This window comes from Oncorhynchus gorbuscha, linkage group LG06 (genome assembly GCF_021184085.1).
Source record: "Oncorhynchus gorbuscha isolate QuinsamMale2020 ecotype Even-year linkage group LG06, OgorEven_v1.0, whole genome shotgun sequence".
Classification (NCBI taxonomy): domain Eukaryota; kingdom Metazoa; phylum Chordata; class Actinopteri; order Salmoniformes; family Salmonidae; genus Oncorhynchus; species Oncorhynchus gorbuscha.
In genome coordinates, this window is record NC_060178.1 from 82,495,519 (window position 1) to 82,517,072 (window position 21,554).

Here is a 21,554-nt window from a genome sequence, read left to right on the forward strand (position 1 = left end):
GCTAACATTAAATAATGTGTATTATATTAGAATAGATATAAAACTATAAAAGTGTAGTAGGATATTATCCAGTGGTGTTGTGTAGTGTTAGATGCAAGATTATTATGTGTAATGATTTGTCGCAGTCTGTGTTGTGGTCATTAGAGACTTTTAACTTTTTACTTCAAGACATGTATTACATGAAACAATGCACAATGATCAATGCATTTTCCATTCCGAAAGCAATTTTTAGGCCAAATTGACGCCAAAAGTTTTAATTGACAATTTTACTACTAATGATCTAAGTTTTCAGTAACTGTGAGTGGACTCATCTTTGTATTATTTCATGGCATCTGAATTAATGGCAGAGATAGGGGAATATTTTTCCTTCATTGAGACTAATGGCGCGTGATCTTGTTAGAAGATGAAATGAGATTTATTGCTCTAATACTATAATTGTGAGGGTGCTGTTTGTCGCCGCTGTCTCTTGCTCCTGGCTCTGTGCTTCTAGTGTAATACCTTTCAGATTCTTGTCAGCACTTCTTATGGAGTATCGATATGGGCCTTTGTTAAAAGTATCCCAGCCTCTGTAGCAAACTCAACTTTTTTTTAACCATCAGTGTGTATAGTTTGTAGTGTCAATGAATGAATTAGTCATGAATATTGTACAGTCAGTTTATCACATTACTTTGATAATTATATATATATAAAATACATATATGTATTTTTTCCATACCTGCCCCGTATATACAGTATACTTGTGGTGCACCACTTTTATGGAATTATTTTATTATATCTGTCACTAGTATTTCAATAGGTTTTGTACCTCTTTTCCCTCACCACTCTGTATTCCACCTTTTATCCTCTTTCTGTAGTGAGCCAAGGTGGCATGGCAGCAGACGTTTGTCCAGATCCTGGTATTCCAGAGAATGGGAAGAGGATGGGCTTTGACTTTCAGTGGGTGCCTTTTCTTCACTCTTATCAGGTTTGGCGTCAGTGTAATGGGAACTGTGTGGAACAGCTTTAATCAGTGCGAGAGCCCTGCTGTGTTGCATTTTTAAACCCCCACTGATATACCATCACCATTAGTGACTGCAATTGCACACCCTCAATAGGTGATACGACCCTCTTAAAGAAGATACCTTAATTCAACAAGGACCATTACTTGTTTGTTAAGGAGGCAGACTTACTTATAACCATTAAAAACAAAGCAACTTGAGAATGGTAGGGAACTTGTACACAAGAGAAAAACAGTGATATTTAGAGGACGGAAGTCTGTCACATGCATAGAGGGGCCAGGGGTCGATGGTGAGCTCTGTACAACCGGTCAATCACTTATGGTCATTTGTCTCTCCAACTCCCATAGGGTCGGAGCCAGCATCCAGTTTTCCTGCGATGACAGCTATGTGCTTCAGGGATCAAAGAGCATCACTTGCCAGAGAGTGACAGAGACACTGGCCGCGTGGAGTGACCACAGACCTATCTGCCGCAGTAAGTGTGAATGCATGCAGACCATTTTCCCATCCCAACACATTTCTGTTGGTACATTTTCCCATCTTGTTATTAAGGGAGATGAGGGACACGCACCAATGGTGCGTAGGGTGATCAATGGTGAGGGACTACAGTACAGAGATGCTTATATGTTGAGGATGTAACTGCTACCTACTACCTCCCAGGTCAAAGACTTGAATGTTCTCTATTCTTCATATTACCATGGCTTTACCTGGAATTTACAAAGGCTATTCAAGATTCAATCCCCTTGATTTAAAAGCATTGAGACGTCTTCCCTCTTTCTTTATTGAGACATGCAGTTGTTAGCCATCTGTGAGAGGCAGTAACTGCAAGCTGTCTTCCTTTGAAGTGTTAATAGCTGGGATGAATATCACATGAGCTCCCAAAATTATTATGACTGCATGGTAGGCTTTTGTTAGCACATGTTGTGTACAAAAATAGAAAAGGTTTATTTTTACAAGTTTTTTGTTGTTGTTGCTATATACACTATTTATCACCTTTGAAAATGTGATCCTGCTCTCAATGGGTTTCCCCTGACTAAATTCAAGTTTAAAAAATAATATATATATATATATATATAGAAAACAATTCTGTAATCCCTATCCATTTAGATTTGGGGGAAGCATTTAAAAAAATGTTTTATTAAAATATATTTATAGCAGTCCATATACAATAGACTGGGTTAAGTGCTACCAAACTGGAAATGTGGAAAATATATTGGATTTGAAAAAAGTAACTGTTGTTTTGAGGGTGAAACTTCAACCAGAAGATTATGTCATCATTGTATCAAGTTTTCCACATGTATTTTTTTATTTGAATTTGGACCTTTGAAACAACATTTGATCTTCAACTATAGGCTGTGCAGCATCTCCTACTGGATCATTGATTTATCTACAATTATTAATTTGATCTCTCATCTAGGGTTTTAGCCAAATCCAGCCTTGCTTAGCTTAGACTTCTACCAATGTGCTATCATGAGAATGATTATTGAGAGCTCTCTTAATAACTAAATATTTTCACTGTTGCTATCGAAGTCATTCCAAAGAGTAGGTTTAACGGAGCAAATTAAATGCAATCATACTTATGTCCTCATATATCATAAATGATACCATTTAGGCCTATATAGCATTTGCAAAGTCATCAACAGCTGTTGTTTCAATTCAGGGTTAAACTAAACTAAAAAATAGGCATTATAAATAGGCCTAGGGTTTCAAGCTTTGATTGATTTTCAAATGTAATCTTCAAGTTAATCATTAATTTTAAAATCTAAGTTAGAGTATAGGACTAAATCAAATAAAGATTTTGAATAGATTCAATTAAGTCCCATTCCTTAATTTAGATTTTTGGTTAAGATGGAGTGGCGAATCCAACATATTAATTATTAATTTGTAGACAAACTGGATATTGGATTGTTTTTGGTTGTCAATACAACCAAATAACAACATTTGAAGGAGATGTATCAAATCAAATCAAGATGTATATACTGGTTGGATAGTGCCATCTATGCCATTGACATTGTCTGGATTTAATTAAAGTTTGTCTACAAATTAATAATTCATATGTTGGATTCACGCTTCCATTTCAACCAAAAAAATCTAAGTTAAAGACGGCGGGGGACTATAGCGGTAACACATTGGGAATTCAACAAGTGTGTGAATAAAGGTTGGAATCTGCTAAATGACTTAAATGTAAATGTAAATGTAATGAATCTCATTGATCAATGTCTCAAATATTACCCACATTTCCATGTTTAAATGCCCAGTGGCACACTTATGAAAGCATGTTGTGGCTAAACTGATACTCCAATCTGAACTTAAACCAGGTAGAAAGTGTGTAGAAATGATAATGAACCTAAATGCTTTAATACTTTAATCTCCAAACTATTTTTCTTCAATCACAGCATTTTTAATATAGAGTTATTAGCCGTGATATTTAGCCGATTTGGTTGATCTTGTGGTTTCAAATCAGTGAGCTTATTAATATTATTCATCAATAATATGGGCAGATGGAATTATTGACAATGAAAAAGGTTGAAATGTTGTTCTCTTGTTATATAATTGCTACATTTACTATCAATATACGATAAACATTTGTTTTCCAGATTGCGTTTTGGCAAATAGGAATGTAAATATTTGGTCGCAACAGAGACAACCTGGTTCAATTTGGGTTCCGAGCTGAGATCTGCAGAGTTCTAACTTTCAAAGCCATAGAGGACACAGGCCTCCAGATAACATAAATCAAAATGAAATGAGGCAGTATGTCAACCATCCAGAAGTAAGACTAACCATGTTTGACAATTTCATAGCACCATTCCTGGGAAGTACTGATTGATCCAGACACTTTTTTGTCACAGCATCACCCATGAATATCTTTAAGAATAACACTCTACTACCCCTTCACCCCCAAACCTCTCTCCACTACCATCCCCTCCATGCGGAGCTAAGTAACAGGTAGAAGCCATTAAATGTGAAGTTACAAAGCCTCCTGCTCAGAGATACACTGCTGTTCTTTTCTCTCCCGGATGGGCATGATCCCAGGTGATTATTTAGTTAATTATAGACTGTTGTTCCGACCTGTAAATGAAGAATGTGCTCGTTTTGCCATTTTTTTCTATCGACTATAGAACCCTCTGACACTTTGATAATTAACAGGCGCACAGCATAGTCATCAGAGATTTCATAATTAATAATTTTCAGCTTCACCTCTAGATGATTTCACTCACCAATCCTCAGTTGTTGTGGAGTGGATAAAGTTTGAGTAATTAGGTGCTATTAAAAGGCACTGTTTTGTAAACAAGCATATTGGCTTCCAGCCTTTCAATGAAGGACACCACCGTAGAAGGATACCACTTAAGGTTGGATTCTCAGAAGGCTGGAATCCAACCTTAAGATTCCAGACACATTTTCTATGACGCAACACATGGAATCTCATTTTTGTAGAGAAAGTGTCCATCTTCCAACCTTAAATGCATTCCACGACTAACTGTTTTACAGAAATGTACAGCAGTGTCAAGTCTATTTCTGGAGTTGGTTGAGGTTATTGCTTTACCAAATAGCTCATCTTTCTCAGTGTGATTGTGGGATGTATATCACCTGTTGTATCATTGCATTGTTTCCAATGTTTCATTGCTGATGGATGTATTTGATTTGATTTCAACAGCGAGAACATGTGGCTCTAATTTAAGAGGACCAAAGGGCTTCATCACGTCCCCTAATTACCCTGTTCAGTATGAAAATAATGCCCACTGTGTCTGGGTCATAACAGCAGTGGACAATGGGAAGGTGAGTCAGATGTATTGTCTTCTTTCACTTTAACACGGTGAGTTATCAGCATTCATATACTTGCTAATGAATCCCTCTGCGAGATGAATGGTTCAACTTCAATCATTTAATTCATTTTTTGTAGTATTTTGCAAGTCGAGTATCAAGGCATTATCACATTATTTTGGATGGAGTCTGAAAGATGTTTTGACTCTAAATGAAGGGAAATATATTTTATTGTGACAGTGACCCAATAGGACAGATCTTACGAAAGGCAACATGTTCTGTATTGCAAAATAGTATGTGAGGCATAAACCTTTAAATTATAACAAATGTGTGGTATATTTATTTACCCTGCATGATGCCAAACCACCCATGACTTCATTGGATGGCTTCATTGGCATTGTTAAGGAAACATTTCATTATCATGCATTGTTTTCTTTCAGCGATTAAACTATTTGTTTATACTTGGCATATTCCATGTTTATTTCATTTTCTTTGAATAATAAACTCCACAAGTTAACAGCAAGAATGGAGATGATTTCTGTGTGAAAATGATTTATTTGAATTCAGTCACCTCAATGTCAGAAAAGTTTCAAGAGCCGTATTGGAATCATGCTGATGCAATGGATAAATATCTATTCCGTGGTGGAGGAGGTTCAATCACATAATCATGATTATGTTACCGTGTTAATGCAATGCCATTGTGTGCATTAGCGTACAAATGGCATTAAATTCACTAAATGATCATAACAAATATGAGGCATTTTAGCAGAAAAAAAATCTAATTTCATAAAGAGGGCCCACTTGAAACTGTTCAAATTAATGGTTTCTACTTGTCGTGTATATCCCTCGTGCAACATAGGGGTCAGAGCACTAAAGATAAAGCAAACAGTAATTCATATTTCCTGCTGTAAATTATGGATACTTCAAGAAAGAGTGCCTTAAAGGAAATGGAACTCTTCAAAGTGATTGGAAATAAATAATTAGTCACTTGGCGTCACTTGGCCTCCCAAAAAGCCATATCACAACCTACAGTTGAAGTAAGAAGTTTACATACACTTACGTTGGAGTCAATAAAACTTGTTTTTCAACCACTCCACAAATTCCTTTTTAAGAAACTATAGTTTTGGCAAGTTGGTTACGGCATCTACTTTGTGCATGTCACATGTAATTCTACAGACATATTATGTCACTTATAATTCATTGTATCACAAGTCCAGTGGGTCAGAAGTTTACATACACAAGCTGACTGTGTCTTTAAACAGCTTGGAAAATTCCAGAAAATTATGTCATGGCTTTAAAAGTTTCTGATAGGCTAATTAACATCATTTGAGTCAATTGGAGGTGTACCTGAGGATGTATTTCAAGGCCTACCTTCAAACTCAGTGCCTCTTTGCTGGACATCATGGGAAAATCAAAAGAAATCAGCCAAGACCCCAGAAAGAAAATTGTAGACCTCCACAAGTCTGGTTCATCCTTGGGAGAAATTTTCAAACGCCTGAAGGTACCACGTTCATCTGTACAAACAACAGTGCGCAAGTATAAACACCATGGGACCACGCAGCCGTCATACCACTCAGGAAGGAGACACGTTCTGTCTCCTAGCGTTGAACTATTACTTTGGTGCGAAAATGCAAATCAATCCCAGAACAACAGAAAAGGACCCTGTGAAGATGCTGGATGGAAACCGGTACAAAATTATCTATATCCACAGTAAAACGAGTCCTATATCAACATAACCTGAAAGGCCGCTCAGCAAGGAAGAAGCCACTGCTCCAAAACCGGCATTAAAAAAAAGCCAGCTGGTCTGATGAAACAAAAATAGAACTGTTTGGCCATAATGACCATCGTTTTATTTGGAGGGAAAAGGGGGATTCTTGCAAGCCGAAGAACACCATCCCAACCGTGAAGCACAGGGGTGGCAGCATCATGTTGTGAGGGTGCTTTGCTGCAGGAGGCGTGCTCTTCACAAAATAGATGGCATCATGAGGTAGGAAAATTATGTGGATATATTGAAGCAACATCTCAAGACATCAGTCAGGAAGTTGAAGCTTGGTCGCAAATGGGTCTTCCAAATGGACAGTGACCCCAAGCATACTCCCAAATTTTTGGAAAAATGGTTTAAGGACAACATAGTCAAAGTATTGGAGTGGCCATCACAAAGCCCTGACCTCAATCCTCAGGAAAATATGTGGGCAGAACTGAAAAAGTGTGTGCTAGCAAGGAGGCCTACAAACTTGATTCGGTTACACCAGCTCTGTCAGGAGGAATGGGACAAAATTCACCCAACTAATTGTGGGAAGCTTATGGAAGGCTACCTGAAATGTTTGACCCACGTTAAACACATTTTTTGAAACAATTTTTATTTCACAACCAGCTATGCTAGTTGAGAACAAGTTCTCATTTGCAACTGCGACCTGGGCAAGATAAAGCATGGCAATTCGACACATACAACAACACAGAGTTACACACTGAATAAACAAAACATATAAGGCAATGCTACCAAATACTAATTGAGTGTATGCAAACTTCCCACTGGGAATGTGATGAAAGAAATACAAGTTGAAATAAATTATTCTCTCTACTATTATTCTGACATTTCACATTCTTAAAATGAAGTGGTGATCCTAACTGACCTAAGACAGGGCATTTTTACTAGGATAAAAAAAAACTGAGTTTAAATGTATTTGGCTAAGGTGTATGTATACTTCCGACTTCATCTGTATGTGTTGTGATAATTGCGTTGTTTGCTCTATAACCTGTTAATTCATATTCCTTGCGAACATGATACATGGGCCTAAAGGCCGAGACAATAAGGAGACACAGTGGCAGAATTAATTCAACAACACTTTTGCTTTATCACAAAACCCGATAGCCACTTCTGTCCAGTGATGTCCACAAAGTATATTGCATGTACAGCATGGTCAAGCAAGTTAATGTTTCTGACATTTTTGGACCACTAAACACATTTTGATTTAGAACCACAGAGAGGTACCAAAGTCCCAAAGAAACAGGAGCTGCCTAACATATTCCATCCCCCTCTCTTTCATGTTGACAAAGCAGTCTATCACTTTGTCATACAGTACATGCTTTTATTTTTCATAGTTCTAGGCGACCTGGCTAAAATGCTTGCTCTCTAGCCTAACTTCCATTCATGGGCAACATTACCTAGTTAACATGAGTCTTCTACATCTAGCTACATACTCAACTTCCATCCTCTCTGGCCAGGTGCACAACAATGTATGAATTAATGTCTGGATCAGAATTGCTGTTATACTTTGGCCAGTATGGAGATTTAAGTAAAACCACAAGTCCAAATCCCTATCTCCATCCATGGCTAATTTAGGAAAGTGCCAATTTTAGTTAGCTGGCTAGCTAGCCACCGGAGGACAACAACACAAATAGATGCAACAATTAAAGTTTTTCTGACAATGATGTACGCTCTCAGTGGGATTTGATAGGAGTGACGCCAAATCCAAGCTGGCTTCCCTTGACGCTTGCTTAGTTTAGCTCAACTCTGATTGGCACATTTTTTTTTTTGTCAAGGGAGACCAGAGAGTCGCTGGCTTCCTTTGCCTTCAATGCTATAGTCAGCAACAATGCCATACTCGTTTGGACCAGACAGCGTCAGATAGATGGCCTACACATAGAGAGACAGAGGGGCGCTGTTTTGCTTGCTCTGATGTTTTCTCCTTTGAGATACATTCAGCCTCTTGCGACTGAAGGACAATTGTGAAACACAGAGAGAGGAAAGATACATTTATTTTTGTATTAGCCCATTAGTCCAACTTTACAGTTGGCACTATGCATTAGGGCAGGTAACTTTCTCCTGGCATCTTCCAAACCCAGATTCGTCCGTTAGACTGCCAGATGGTTAGGCATGATTCATCACTCCAGAGAATGCGTTTCCAGTGCTCCAGAGTCCAATGGCGGTGAGCTTAACACCACTCCAGTCAACCTGTAGCATTGTGCATGGTGATCTTAGGCTTGTGTGCTGCTGCTCTGCTGTGGAAACCCATTTCATGAAGCTCCCGATTAACAGTTATTGTGCTGACGTTGCTTCCAGAGGCAGTTTGGAACTCGGAAGTGAGTGGACAGAAAATGTGTACGCGCTATGAGCTTCAGCACTCGGCGGTCCTGTTCTGTGTGGCCTACCACTTTGCCGCTGAGCCGTTGTTGCTCCTAGACGTTTCCACTTCAACACTTGACAAACTGAATTGTTGGAAAGGTGGCATTCTATTACGGTGCCACATTGAAAGTCACTGAGGTCTTCAGTAAGGCCAATCAACTGCCAATGCTTGTGTATGGAGATTACGTGGCTGTGTGCTTGATCTTTTTTTTTACACCTGTCAGCAATGGGTGTGGCTGAAATATCCGAATATACTGATTTGAAAGGGTGTCCACATGCTTTTTCATATGTAGTGTATCTTGCACCAAGTACATGGTCCTTAGAGATTTTGATTGAGATTGTTGTCTTCCAATGGCTGGGGTTGTGGCAGATGTTCCTGACTGTCTCCTGTGTAGACTGATAAGTTTGTTCCTTTTCTTTTAACCTATTAATATCTTAAATCTTTATTTTAAAGTAGTCTGTTTTGTAATAAAATTACTCTTTTGAAAGTTGTTTTTACCTATATTTATTGAAAGAAGCAAGTGCCCTTTTTAAATTACTTGCTGTGTAAGTCAAGTTTTCATTATTTCCTTCTCTAATTTGTGGTATGCCATTATTCAAACATGAGCATTTATCTTGGTGGAAAACTTGGGTTTTGAAAACAAACCCGTGAGTTTTTTTTAGAACACATGGACACATTCAGCTCAAATGAACATCCATTCTGTGGCTTTTTTTGCTAGTTTGGGAAGATATGATAGTCATGTTTTGGGCTTAGGAATTATGTTCTCCATCTAATTGGAAGAAGGATTGCTTTCAATGTATGAGCAGGTCAGAGTATGAACAACCTCATAAAATGTTTCTTTCTTCCGACCTGTTCTCTAGCTAATATTTTCTGACATTCAGTGTTACAAGTAGTGCTGCCTCATCAGATCCCTAGTTGATTTGTGATCATAAGCCAACCATCATGTGTTACATTGATTACACAAGTGTATGTATATGATAAGTCTAGATGTCCACAGTTCAATGAACTGTCCAGGTTCTGAAAATGCCCGCCAGTTGACCCTCTTTCAAGATAACACTGTTGTTTGTAGGGAATATTCCATTTTGTAAACTGCACCTCAAACAACTATGTGCATGTCTGGAGCAAGTTTTGATTCATTTTAATTTTAATTTTGTGCATACAATCATTTGAATGTTTTAACTTACAATTGGACTTCAATGTTATGCTCTAAACCGAGAGTCACCTGGCATACCATCATACATCAGACTAGGTTACCCCAAGGAGTATAATCCATTCAGTAATTAATATAGTCATTGACACATTAATATATTTACCCCCGATGTGTTAGTGTTTGTGTAAGTAACTGGTTGACAGTATATATAAACAAATAGTGTGATGTTTTTGACAAAACAATGTTGTTGGGACACAAAATGGTCAAAATGGGCTAAATGTATAGGGACAAGTGTTCAAACCAGACATTGATTATTTGGGGTGAGTTACAAAATATCAACAATCTCTACAAAGTCACAGGGAGGTTTTAAGCATTTTAGAAGTCTTATCAACAATTGAATACAAAACAGAACCATTGAACCAGTTGTCATGCCTTTCGGTTCTGAATAAAACAAAGGAATCAATAGTGCCCTAAAATAATATCTACAGGCCACTTAAAGGAACAATCACGAAGATGTGCTGTCAGCATGCAATTGTGTTGATATAGACTATGAGTTCTGTTTTCTCCATTGCTTAGTCTTCTGTAAAAACCCTATTGGTTTTTGACAGGGTAATTTGAGAGGGTGGTAATGTAGACTTCTCATTTAAGATTGCCTTAAACTGCTTACTATGAAACAAAGTTTGACATTCCACACAGATTGCTTGTCCAAAAACTTCAGAGGTGCTCACAGTTGCGTAAAAACCAACAACACATGTTTACCTCTATTGACGGTATATTATCCCAGAGACATACGAGAAGGCTAGTAAAAATGTCCCAACAGTACAGGTGTCACCTGATTCAATATATACTGTATATACGGTTAGAGCACAGCTTTAGGGAGTTACCATGGACATGGATATTGTGGTGACACTGAGAAATGAAACGCTCTCTATATTCTATTGTAATTGTAAATGGCAGGTCATTGTGTAATTGCTCATTTATTCTTAACCCTGTCCATCTCTCGGGTTGTATTTTGGCTTGTTCCAGTTGTCATGACTTCATCACATTGCTACATGTATTTGGACAGTGTCTGTTTTTTATTATTATTAAAGCATAGGTTGGAATTCAATCTTAGCACACATTGGTTTTTGCAGTGTGATTTCTCTCAGGTGGCTATTGCTGTATTGGAGTTGTCAATGGTGTTATGCCAAGAAGATTGACATTTAATGGATAATGGATTGCCACAAAGCCACAATGATCCTTAGACAATGTATTGTTTTTGTGTGCTTTGAAGTGCAAGGCATGACGATTGATATACAAACAGATGGTGCAGCAGGCTAATTAAACACACATTTATCAAATCTACATATATTAGTGTTAAGTTCCATTAAACTGTATATTATTCTTGGTTTAGTAGCCGTTGGTCATTGAGGGAAAATGTGTGTGTTAGATCTTGCCCCGAGCTATTGTTATCATTAATCTCTGCAATGTATTTTTTTTTCTGAAGAGTTGAGAGTACAGTGTCTCAGAAAGTATTCATACCACTTTACTTTTTCCACATTTTGTTGTGTTTACAGCCAGAGATTTTGTGTCACGGATCTACACACAATACCCCATAATGTCCAAGTGATTTTTTTTTGCAGATTTTTTTTTCATTAATAAAAAATTAAAAGCTGAAATGTCTTCAGTCAATAAGTATTTAACCCATTTGTTATGGCAAGCCTAAACAAGTTAAGGAGTAAAAACGTGCTTCACAAATCACATAATAAATTGCATGGACTTATTCTGTGTTCAATAATAGTGGTTAACATGATTTTTGAATGACTACCCCATCTCTGTACCCCACACATACAATTATCTGTAAGTTTCCTCAATTGAGTAGTGAATTTCAAGCACAGAGTCAACCACAAAGATCAGGGAGATTTTTCAATGCCTCACAAAGAAGGGCAGTGATTGGTAAATGTGTAAAAATACGCCCAGTCACTAAAAGATACAGGCGTCCTGTCATGTTTGTCATTTATTGTCATGTCTTGTCCCTGTGCTCCCCATGCTATTCGTTTCCCTCTGCTGGTCTTGTTTGGTTCTATCCTTCTCTCTCCCCCTCCCTCTCTCACTCTCTCGCTCTCTCTTCTCTCTGTCGTTCCGTTCCTGCTCCCAGCTGTTCCTATTCCCCTAATCATCATTTAGTCTTCCCACACCTGTTCCCGATCCTTTCCCCTGATTAGACTCCCTATTTATTCCTTTGTGATCCGTTCCTGTTCCGTCGGTTCCTTGTATTGTATTCACCATGCTGTGATTGCGTTTCGCCCTGTCCTGTCGTGTTTTTTTGCCGTGATTGTGTATCACCCTGTCCTGTCGTGTTTTGTGCCTTCATCAGACGCTGCGTGTGAGCAGGTGTCTCAGTCGACTACGGCCTGCGCCTACCCGAAACGACCTGCAGTCTGTGGCCGCTTCTCCAGTTGTTTTCCCCTCTACAAATCTAGAGGATGTCAGTTATTCCGTTTTGAACATTATTAAACTCTGTTTCTGTTAAGTCGCTTTTGGGTCCTCTTTTACCTGCATGACAGAAGGAACCGACCAAGGAATGGACCCAGCGACTTCAGACGCTCGTTACACTGCCGTCGAGTTCCAAGGAGCCATGCTCGGCAGACACGAGCAGGAATTGTCTGCTGCTCGCCATGCCGTGGAGAACCTGGCCGCTCAGGTTTCCGACCTCTCTGGACAGTTCCAGAGTCTACGTCTCGTGCCACCTGTTACTCCCTGGCCTGCCGAGCCTCCAGAACCCAGGGTTAATAACCCACCTTGCTACTCCGGGCAGCCCACTGAGTGCCGCTCCTTTCTCACGCAGTGTGAGATTGTGTTCTCTCTCCAACCCCACACATACTCTAGAGAGAGAGCTCGGGTTGCTTACGTCATTTCACTCCTTACTGGCCGGGCTCGAGAATGGGGCACAGCTATCTGGGAGGCAAGGGCTGATTGCTCTAACAGATTCCAGAACTTTAAAGAGGAGATGATTCGGGTTTTTGACCGTTCAGTTTTTGGTGAGGAGGCTTCTAGGGCCCTGGCTTCCTTATGCCAAGGTGAACGGTCCATAACGGATTATTCCATTGAGTTTCGCACTCTTGCTGCCTCTAGTGAGTGGAACGAGCCGGCGCTGCTCGCTCGTTTTCTGGAGGGACTCCACGCAGCGGTTAAGGATGAGATTCTCTCCCGGGAGGTTCCTTCAGATGTGGACTCTTTGATTGCTCTCGCCATCCGCATAGAACGACGGGTAGATCTTCGTCACCGGGCTCGTGGAAGAGAGCTCGCATCAACGGTGTTTCCCTGCTCCGCATCGCAACCATCTCCCTCCTCTGGCTTTGAGACTGAGCCCATGCAGCTGGGAGGGATTCGCATCTCGAATAAGGAGAGGGAACAGAGGATCACCAACCGCCTGTGCCTCTATTGCGGAGTTGCTGGACATTTTGTTATTTCATGTCCAGTAAGAGGCCAGAGCCCATCAGTAAGCGGAGGGCTACTGGTGAGCGCTACTACTCAGGTCCCTTCATCTAGATCTTGTACTACTATGTCGGTCCATCTACGCTGGACCGGTTCGGGTGCTACATGCAGTGCTTTGATTGACTCTGGGGCTGAGGGTTGTTTCATGGACGAAGCATGGGCTCGGAAACATAACATTCCTTTCAGACCGTTAGACAGGCCTACGCCCATGTTTGCCTTAGATGGTAGTCATCTTCCCAGTATCAAATTTGAGACACTACCTTTAACTCTCACAGTATCTGGTAACCACAGTGAGACTATGTCTTTTTTGATTTTCCGTTCACCGTTTACACCTGTTGTTTTGGGTCACCCCTGGCTTGTATGTCATAATCCTTCTATTAATTGGTCTAGTAATTCTATCCTATCCTGGAACGTTTCTTGTCATGTGAAGTGTTTAATGTCTGCCATCCCTCCCATTTCTTCTGTCCCTACTTCTCAGGAGGAACCTGGCGATTTGACAGGAGTGCCGGAGGAATATCATGATCTGCGCACGGTCTTCAGTCGGTCCCGAGCCAACTCCCTTCCTCCTCACCGGTCGTATGATTGTAGTATTGATCTCCTTCCGGGGACCACTCCTCCTCGAGGTAGACTATACTCTCTGTCGGCTCCCGAACGTAAGGCTCTCGAGGATTATTTGTCTGTGTCTCTTGACGCCGGTACCATAGTGCCTTCTTCCTCTCCGGCCGGGGCGGGGTTCTTTTTTGTTAAGAAGAAGGACGGTACTCTGCGCCCTGCGTGGATTATCGAGGGCTGAATGACATAACGGTTAAGAATCGTTATCCGCTTCCCCTTATGTCATCAGCCTTCGAGATTCTGCAGGGAGCCAGGTGCTTTACTAAGTTGGACCTTCGTAACGCTTACCATCTCGTGCGCATCAGAGAGGGGGACGAGTGGAAAACGGCGTTTAATACTCCGTTAGGGCATTTTGAGTACCGGGTTCTGCCGTTCGGTCTCGCCAATGCGCCAGCTGTTTTTCAGGCATTAGTTAATGATGTTCTGAGAGACATGCTGAACATTTTTGTTTTTGTCTATCTTGACGATATCCTGATTTTTTCTCCGTCACTCGAGATTCATGTTCAGCACGTTCGACGTGTTCTACAGCGCCTTTTAGAGAATTGTCTCTACGTAAAGGCTGAGAAGTGCTCTTTTCATGTCTCCTCCGTTACTTTTCTCGGTTCCGTTATTTCCGCTGAAGGCATTCAGATGGATTCCGCTAAGGTCCAAGCTGTCAGTGATTGGCCCGTTCCAAGGTCACGTGTCGAGTTGCAGCGCTTTTAGGTTTCGCTAATTTCTATCGGCGTTTCATTCGTAATTTCGGTCAAGTTGCTGCCCCTCTCACAGCTCTTACTTCTGTCAAGACGTGTTTTAAGTGGTCCGGTTCCGCCCAGGGAGCTTTTGATCTTCTAAAAGAACGTTTTACGTCCGCTCCTATCCTCGTTACTCCTGACGTCACTAGACAATTCATTGTCGAGGTTGACGCTTCAGAGGTAGGCGTGGGAGCCATTCTATCCCAGCGCTTCCAGTCTGACGATAAGGTTCATCCTTGCGCTTATTTTTCTCATCGCCTGTCGCCATCTGAGCGCAACTATGATGTGGGTAACCGTGAACTGCTCGCCATCCGCTTAGCCCTAGGCGAATGGCGACAGTGGTTGGAGGGGGCGACCGTTCCTTTTGTCGTTTGGACAGACCATAAGAACCTTGAGTACATCCGTTCTGCCAAACGACTTAATGCCCGTCAAGCTCGTTGGGCGTTGTTTTTCGCTCGTTTCGAGTTTGTGATTTCTTACCGTCCGGGTAGCAAGAACACCAAGCCTGATGCCTTATCCCGTCTGTTTAGTTCTTCTGTGGCTTCTACTGATCCCGAGGGGATTCTTCCTTATGGGCGTGTTGTCGGGTTAACAGTCTGGGGAATTGAAAGACAGGTTAAGCAAGCACTCACGCACACTGCGTCGCCGCGCGCTTGTCCTAGTAACCTCCTTTTCGTTCCTGTTTCCACTCGTCTGGCTGTTCTTCAGTGGGCTCACTCTGCCAAGTTAGCGGGTCATCCCGGTGTTCGAGGCACTCTTGCGTCTATTCGCCAGCGCTTTTGGTGGCCGACTCAGGAGCGTGACACGCGCCGTTTCGTGGCTGCCTGTTCGGACTGCGCGCAGACTAAGTCGGGTAACTCTCCTCCTGCCGGTCGTCTCAGACCGCTCCCCATTCCTTCTCGACCATGGTCTCACATTGCCTTAGACTTCATTACCGGTCTGCCTTTGTCTGCGGGGAAGACTGTGATTCTGACGGTTGTCGATAGGTTCTCTAAGGCGGCACATTTCATTCCCCTCGCTAAACTTCCTTCCGCTAAGGAGACGGCACAAATCATTATTGAGAATGTATTCAGAATTCATGGCCTCCCGTTAGACGCCGTTTCAGACAGAGGTCCGCAATTCACGTCACAGTTTTGGAGGGAGTTCTGTCGTTTGATTGGTGCGTCCGTCAGTCTCTCTTCCGGGTTTCATCCCCAGTCTAACGGTCAAGCAGAGAGGGCCAATCAGACGATTGGTCGCATACTACGCAGCCTTTCTTTCAGAAACCCTGCGTCTTGGGCAGAACAGCTCCCCTGGGCAGAATACGCTCACAATTCGCTTCCTTCGTCTGCTACCGGGTTATCTCCGTTTCAGAGTAGTCTGGGTTACCAGCCTCCTCTGTTCTCATCCCAGCTTGCCGAGTCCAGCGTTCCCTCCGCTCAAGCGTTTGTCCAACGTTGTGAGCGCACCTGGAGGAGGGTGAGGTCTGCACTTTGCCGTTACAGGGCACAGACGGTGAGAGCCGCCAATAAACGCAGGATTAAGAGTCCAAGGTATTGTTGCGGCCAGAGAGTGTGGCTTTCCACTCGCAACCTTCCTCTTACGACAGCTTCTCGTAAGTTGACTCCGCGGTTCATTGGTCCGTTCCGTGTCTCCCAGGTCGTCAATCCTGTCGCTGTGCGACTGCTTCTTCCGCGACATCTTCGTCGCGTCCATCCTGTCTTCCATGTCTCCTGTGTTAAGCCCTTTCTTCGCACCCCGTTCGTCTTCCCTCCCCCTCCCGTCCTTGTCGAGAGCGCACCTATTTACAAGGTACATAAAATTATGGACATGCGTTCTCGGGGACGGGGTCACCAATACCTAGTGGATTGGGAGGGTTACGGTCCTGAGGAGAGGAGTTGGGTTCCGTCTCGGGACGTGCTGGACCGTTCGCTCATCGATGATTTCCTCCGTTGCCGCCAGGATTCCTCCTCGAGTGCGCCAGGAGGCGCTCGGTGAGTGGGGGGTACTGTCATGTTTGTCATTTATTGTCATGTCTTGTCCCTGTGCTCCCCATGCTATTCGTTTCCCTCTGCTGGTCTTGTTTGGTTCTATCCTTCTCTCTCCCCTCCCTCTCTCACTCTCTCGCTCTCTCTTCTCTCTGTCGTTCCGTTCCTGCTCCCAGCTGTTCCTATTCCCCTAATCATCATTTAGTCTTCCCACACCTGTTCCCGATCCTTTCCCCTGATTAGACTCCCTATTTATTCCTTTGTGATCCGTTCCTGTTCCGTCGGTTCCTTGTATTGTATTCACCATGCTGTGATTGCGTTTCGCCCTGTCCTGTCGTGTTTTTTGCCGTGATTGTGTATCACCCTGTCCTGTCGTGTTTTGTGCCTTCATCAGACGCTGCGTGTGAGCAGGTGTCTCAGTCGACTACGGCCTGCGCCTACCCGAAACGACCTGCAGTCTGTGGCCGCTTCTCCAGTTGTTTTCCCCTCTACAAATCTAGAGGATGTCAGTTATTCCGTTTTGAACATTATTAAACTCTGTTTCTGTTAAGTCGCTTTTGGGTCCTCTTTTACCTGCATGACACGTCCTTCCTAACTCAGTTGCCTAAGAGGAAGGGATTTCACCATGGTGTTAAATGAGTTACAGAGTTTAATGATTGTGATAGGAGAAAACTGAGGATGGATCAACAACATTGTAGTTACTCCACAATACTAATCTAAATGACATAGTGAAAATAAGGAAGCATGTACAGAATAAAAAAATATATTTGCATCCTGTTTGCGACAAGGCAATTAAGTAATACTGCAACATGTGTCCTGAATACAAGTTTTGGGCAAAACCAACACAACACATCACTGAGTACCATTCTTCATATTTTCAAGTATGGTGGTGGCTGCATCATGTTATGGGTATGCTTGTAATTGGCAAGGACTAGGGATATTTTAGGGGGGTACAGCTATAAGCACAGGCAAAATCCTAGAGAGAAACCTAGTTCAGTCTGCTTTCCAACAGACACTGGGAGAATAATTAACCTTTCAGCAGGAGATTTAACCTAAATCACAAGACCAAATAAATCTACACTGGAGTTGGTTACCAAGATGACATTGAATGTTCCTGAGTGGCCTAGTTACAGTTATGACTTAAACCGGCTTGAAAATCTATGGCAAGACTTGAAAATGGCTGTCTAGCAATGATCAACAATCAACTTGACAGAGCTTGAAGAATATTTTAAAGAATAATGGGCATATTGTACAATCCAGGTGAGCAAAGCTCTTAGATACCCAAAATGACACACAGCTGTAATCGGCGCTAAAGGTGATTCTACAAAGTATTACTCAGGTGTGTGAATGTAAATGAGATATTTCGGTAAAACGTTTTAAAAATACATTTGCAAACATTTCTTGAAATACATTGTCATTATGGGGTAGTGTGTGGAGATGGGTAGGAAAAGTATATTTAATCAATTTTGAATTCAGGCTGTAACACAACAAAATGAGGAATAAGTCAATGGGTGTGACTACTTTCTGAAGGCACTGTACATGGCATGGTGAGTTATCAGAGGCTCCTGAATAGTAAAATGGCTATCAGTGAACTTGTACTCAAGGGTTTAGGCTCTCACATTGATCATTCACTTTGGGCCCTTTGGCTTGCTAATACACATTTCAGTGAGGATCGCCCAACCTACACAGGTAATATATTTGTGCTTCAAGTTTCAGAATTAAAAAATATGGATGGGAATAATGGTTATTTAATGGCCCAAATGAGAGAATTTTAGGATGTTGATAATGGGTTTGTCCTAATTAAGCTTTATTTCTTCCCTTCAAGCAATCTCCGCTGAAATCCAATTTTCTTTTAATTGCCTTTCATCCTGTACAGGCATCAAATGTGGAGGCATCTTTTTTTCTCAAGGCTTTGTTTGTGCCCAGGCATTGCAAATACTTGAACTGCTCTTTTGCATTTCATCATTTCATTTGCCACCCCAACATAATTTGCAAATGTATTTCATGGTTTCATTATTTCAGCTTCCGTGGTAGCAGTGGCAGGGTTGCTTTTTACACATACTATGCAATGATAATCAGTCATCACAGCACTCCCCAAAAGACCTGTTTGAAATGACAGAGCTTCAGCTCAGCTTCAGCTTCTTTTGCAGCTCTAATATGACTAAGCTATGTTTTGTCATGGTGAATACCATAGAGTACCATGATGTTTTTATACATTACATGCTAAAAGACTCATTATTAGTGCATGGGATTTATGGTTATAATTCAATCATAGCGCATTACACTTTTGATGCAAAACCACACGTATTTTAAATATTTGTTTTCATCCTAACCACTGTTGACACAGATATTGATTGTTTACTTTTGGCATGATTTGAAAGGCAATTTGTTACGATTGAATTCCGACCCAAGACTTTTAATTTGTACAATTTATAGGAAAATAAAGCAAACGAAGCATTGTATAAATAGTACAATTGCAAAATTGTTTATGGCCATGCTATAGTGGCTGTCCTTGAACCAATGGAACATTTATCCTTTTTTGAGCAGGTTATTAAGCTTGCCTTTGAGGAGTTTGATCTTGAGAGAGGATATGACACGCTAACAGTGGGGGACGGAGGGAAAATTGGTGATGCCAGGAGAGTGCTCTATGTGTGAGTACTCTGCAGATGCTCTGAATTTATCATTTACTATCTCGGACTATCCCTCCAGCATTCTCTGTAGGATTTTTTAAGTTGCACAGAACTACTACTGCATGCTCTAGTCTACACAGATGAAATATGACAATACATTGTGCATTTATTCAGATAATACATTGAACATAATTGCCATATAATTAATACACATTTACCCCTAACTTGAAAATACTGCTCAAAGCTTTTGGAGCATAAAAACAATAAATTGCACTTCTGATGTGAGTAAGAGACAATGAACCATTGAGTTCCATGTGATGTGTTTCAGGCTGACAGGGTCCAGTGTTCCTGACCTGATAGTCAGTATGAGCAACCAGATGTGGCTCCATCTCCAGTCTGATGACACCATCGGGTCCCAAGGGTTTAAGGCCCTATATGAAGGTATGCTTCCCATTCTCTTTGAGAACATATACAATGGTCTGCCAAAAAAAATGATGGATTTGGTCTGGATTTAAACCCTGTACATTTCCCATTTCATGTTGAGGTCATGCTTATTTGAGTCTCATAGTTGGTGCCACTTTTCCGCATACATAAAATCTGATATGTAAGATATGGGTTGGTCTGCCCAGCATGTCCTTTTGACTAGGCAACTATATGTGCATTTATTTACACCCTGTAGAATGTTCACTGTATGCCTAGCCAAGTCATCAATTCTATAGATTCAGTGAAAGATTAAAGCAAATGGGTCAGCATATGTGCTCGACACAGACACTGATATGTTAGAGTTATCCAAATGAATTGCACTCGCTGGTTTTGGATAGGCTACCAAATAACATCAAAGCAAAGTTCTATGAAAATATATAAGCATCTGTTTCAATAAACACTAATGTGCAGAATTTGCTTCCACCAGCATAAACGGTAATTCATTTCCAGTATCAGATGGTCGGTCTAATTCCTTCCAACTGATGAATAGCAATGAACTTGCACTAATAAGTCATGTGTTGACTGGGCACAGTGTGCCACTCTGGCAAAGTCAAACCCACATTAAAGTAGTGTCATGCTGTGAGAGCAGAAGAGATTTGCGTTGCTGATACATACTGTGGGGACACGGTTTGCTTTGGAAGATGCTTTCCAATCAACTCAACTGCTAGGTGGAAGTACAGTTAACTTAGGCCCCTATTCAATAAAATATTTTGTGTGGAAACATTGTACAGAAAGTCTGTTGTCACCACCATCAACTTTCCATTTAGACATTTATCACATGGCCAAAAGTTTTGAGAATGACACACATATACATTTTTACAAAGTCTGCTACCTCAGTTTGTATGATGGCAATTTGCATATACTCCAGAATGTTATGAAGAGTGATCAGATGAATTGCAAATAATTGCAAAGTCCCTCTTCGCCATGCAAATTAACAGAATCCCCCCAAAAACATTTCCACTGCATTTCAGCCCTGCCACAAAAGGAGCAGTTGACATCATGTCAGGGATTCTCTCGTTAACACAGGTGTGAGTGTTGACGAGGACAAGGCTGGAGATCACTCTGTTATGCTGATTGAATTCAAATAACAGACTGGAAGCTTCAAAAGGAGGGTGGTGCTTGGAATCATTGTTCTTCCTCTGTCAACCATGGTTACCTGCAAGGAAACATGTGCCATCATCATTGCTTTGCACAAAAAGGGCTTCATAGGCAAGGATATTGCTGCCAGTAAGATTGCACCGAAATCAAACATTTATAAGATCATCAAGAACTTCAAGTAGAGTGGTTCAATTGTTGTGAAGAAGGCTTCAGGGCACCCAAGAAACTCCAAGCGCCAGGACCGTCCTCTAAAGTTGATTCAGCTGCGGGATCGGGGCACCACCAGTACAGAGCTTGCTCAGGAATGGCAGCAGGCAGGTGTGAGTGTGTCTGCATGCACAGTGAGGCAAATAATTTTGGAGGATGGCCTGGTGTCAAGAAGGGCAGCAAAGAAGCCACTTCTCTCCAGGAAAAACATCAGGGACAGACTGATATTCTGCTAAAGGTACAGGGATCGGACTGCTGAGGACTGGGGTAAAGTCATTTTCTCTGATGAATCCCCATTACGATTGTTTGGGG

General features: G+C 41.5%; 1 protein-coding gene across 1 annotated transcript in view; it reads left to right on the plus strand.

Annotated features, from left to right (window-relative positions):
- Positions 1–21,554, plus strand: part of LOC124038747 (CUB and sushi domain-containing protein 1-like) — a 374,488-nt gene that overhangs the window by 182,467 nt on the left and 170,467 nt on the right. The window contains 5 exon segments of the mRNA XM_046354821.1: positions 855–936; positions 1,346–1,470; positions 4,651–4,772; positions 19,372–19,475; positions 19,783–19,895. Coding sequence (XP_046210777.1) covers positions 855–936; positions 1,346–1,470; positions 4,651–4,772; positions 19,372–19,475; positions 19,783–19,895 — 546 coding nt within the window.